Source organism: Trichechus manatus, unplaced genomic scaffold (genome assembly GCF_000243295.1).
Source record: "Trichechus manatus latirostris isolate Lorelei unplaced genomic scaffold, TriManLat1.0 scaffold00017, whole genome shotgun sequence".
NCBI lineage: Eukaryota > Metazoa > Chordata > Mammalia > Sirenia > Trichechidae > Trichechus > Trichechus manatus.
Genome location: NW_004443953.1, coordinates 15,479,707 through 15,482,519, shown reverse-complemented (window position 1 = coordinate 15,482,519; position 2,813 = coordinate 15,479,707). Strand labels below are relative to the sequence as shown.

At 37.8% G+C, this 2,813-nt stretch overlaps 1 protein-coding gene across 1 annotated transcript in view; it reads right to left on the bottom strand.

Annotated features, from left to right (window-relative positions):
• Positions 1-2,813, bottom strand: part of CRYBG1 (crystallin beta-gamma domain containing 1) — a 56,365-nt gene that overhangs the window by 47,540 nt on the left and 6,012 nt on the right. The window contains exon 2 of the mRNA XM_023727617.1: positions 30-905. Coding sequence (XP_023583385.1) covers positions 30-905 — 876 coding nt within the window. The remainder of the gene's footprint in view (positions 1-29; positions 906-2,813) is intronic.

Below are 2,813 nucleotides of genomic sequence, written 5' to 3'. Positions count from 1 at the left end.
CTCCTCCTCCTCCTCCTCCTCCTCCTCCTCCTCCAAGTTTGGAGAGGGACATGTTCTCATTATTCTGATGAGACACAGGCAAAACATATCCATTATGGTTTTCTGACACTTTTATATCAGTGCATGGCAAATTGCTTATGGGAACTTGAGCACAAGTGTCTTTGGGAACATCCACAGGAGTGGGTTCAGATGGTGAAAGAGAAGGCCTATTAGCTGACTCACCAGGGGACTGTGAGTCAGAAAACGTATCCTGTGGCTTTGGTATGGCTGTTGGAGGTAAATCTTTGGTATCAAGGGTGATGGAAATGTCTTGTGCTGTATCAGTCATATTTTCAAGTACAAGTCCTTTGCTGTTAGCAGCCTTCGAGTCATCCTCTCCCAAGAGCTTGTGGTCCTTGCCAGGAACCAGAGCTGCAACCACCTGTTCTGAAGGACAGACAGCATCCGTTCGCACATCTGCTTTATCTCCTTGGTTAAGCTGAGAACCAAGAGTTTGATCTTCGGTAGGATCTCCTTCGATTGCTCTTATATTGGGACTCCCACTCACAGTCTCCTCTTCAGGGACAGTCACTTTGGTTTCTACCGGGGTTTCCTTCACCAGCACACTGTTCTGGTGACTGTTTGGCATTACTTTCTTTTCCGGTTGCTCCATTTCCTTTGCTTTTTTGGCTAAATTCAGTTTTGCCTGCCCAACAAATGTTTTATTAGAGGGAAGAATGTTCTTGGCGCCTCGAGCGTCAGCATGTTTTGGGCTACTGTTTGCCCGTTTGTTTTCAAATAAGGAGATTTTGGTGGCAGTGTTTCCTTTGTGAACTGGCTGGCTAAATGGATTATGCTCATTTCCCAAACTGTCAAGATTCTTAGAGTTTTTAAGATTTAGTTCCACATGTTTGGGCTTGGCAGGACTGTAAGGACAAAGCAATGAAATAAAGTTATTGGCCTAGCTTTAAAAAGTGAACACACAAACTAATTTATTTCTAAACCTATGAAAAGCCAACATCTCTCTGCATAACATTCATTATTTAGGAAACTTTTTTTAAAACCCTAAACACTCTATTGACTATTTTTAATGGATGTTTTGCTTGTACATGAGGAATGAAAAGATAATATAGCAAAGAAACTCTGGTGGGGTTTTAACTCACTCAACAAATTTACTGAGTGCCTAATATATATGCACAGTGCTTGGCACTAGAGTTGGAAGACAACATCTTAGGGCCCGAAGAACATTAGAACAAGTTAAAATACTTAATGTACTTCCATACTTCAAATATATAATTTAAATAATATAATTCTCCCAAACATCAATTATGTAAATTTTTCACCGTAGCTTTTAAAATGTGATCTCAAAAGGCTAGATGAGGAAAAATATTTTTCTATTATCGACCTCTTTGGATTTTTTTATTCTCTTACCCCCATAAGTTTTTTCTTACTATTTTAATGTATCCACTATAGAAATTTAGAAGATACAAAAAAGAAAAACTCATAATCCAATCCCATGCACAAGAATATCCCGAAACATTTTAGTCTATTTCAAGTCTTTTTACATGCAGTTATATATTTTTAAGAGAACTGAGATTATTCTTTTCATAGAGCTTTATATCTTGTCTTTATTTTTAAAAATTACTTAGATTATAAAACAATAAAGATCATGGAAGAAAAAATAGGGACAATGCTAGGAGCCCTAAAAAAGGGCATAAACAGAATACAAAAAACATAAGTAACAATGCACAAACACCAGACAAGAAACTAGATAACTGGAAGCTCCTAAAAATTAAACACTTAAGCTCATCAAAAACTTCACCAAAAGAGTAGAAAGACAACCTACAGACTGGGAAAAAATTCTTGGCTACTGACATATCCAATCAGGGTCTAATCTCTAAAATTTACAAGACACTGCAAAACTTCAAACACAAAAAGACAAATAACCCAATTAAAAAACGGGCAAAGGATACAAACAGGCACTTCACCAAAGAAGAAGACCTTTAGGTGGCTAAAAGACACATGAGGAAATGCTCACGATCATTAGCCATTTGAGAAATCAAATCAAAACTACAATGAGATATCATCTCACCCCCAACGAGTCTAGCATTAATTCAAAAAACACAAAATAATAAATGTTGGACATGTTGTGGAGAGACTGGAACACTTATACACTGTTGGTGGGAATGTAAAATGGTACAACCACTTTAGAAATTGATTTGGCACTTCCTTAAAAAGGTAGAAATAGAAGCACCATACAATCCAGCATATAGTCCTTGGAATATATCCTAGAGAAATAAGAGCCATCACACGAATAGATAAATGTACACCCATGCTCACTGCAGCACTGTTCACAATAGCAAAAAGATGGAAACAACCTAGGTGCCCAACAACAGATGAATGGATAAACAAATTACGGTATATTCACATGATGGAATCCTATGCAACTATAAAGAGCAACGATGAACCTGTGAAACATCTCATAACATGGATGAATCTAGAAGGCATTAGGCTGAGTGAAATTAGTTAATAGCAAAAGGACAAATATTGTATGAGACCACTATTATAAGAACTCAAGAAAAGGTTTAAACACGTAAGAAAACATTCTTTGATGGTCATTAGGGTGGGTAGGGAGGGAGAGGGGAATTCACTAACTAGATAGTAGACAAGAATTATCTTAAGTGAAGGGAAGGACAACACACAATACAGGAGAAGTCAGCACAGCTGGACTAAACCAAAAGCTAAGAAGTTTCCTGAACACAACCAAACACTTCAAGGGACAGTGTAGCAAAGGCAGAGGTCTGGGGCCCACGGTTTCAGGGGACATCTAGGTC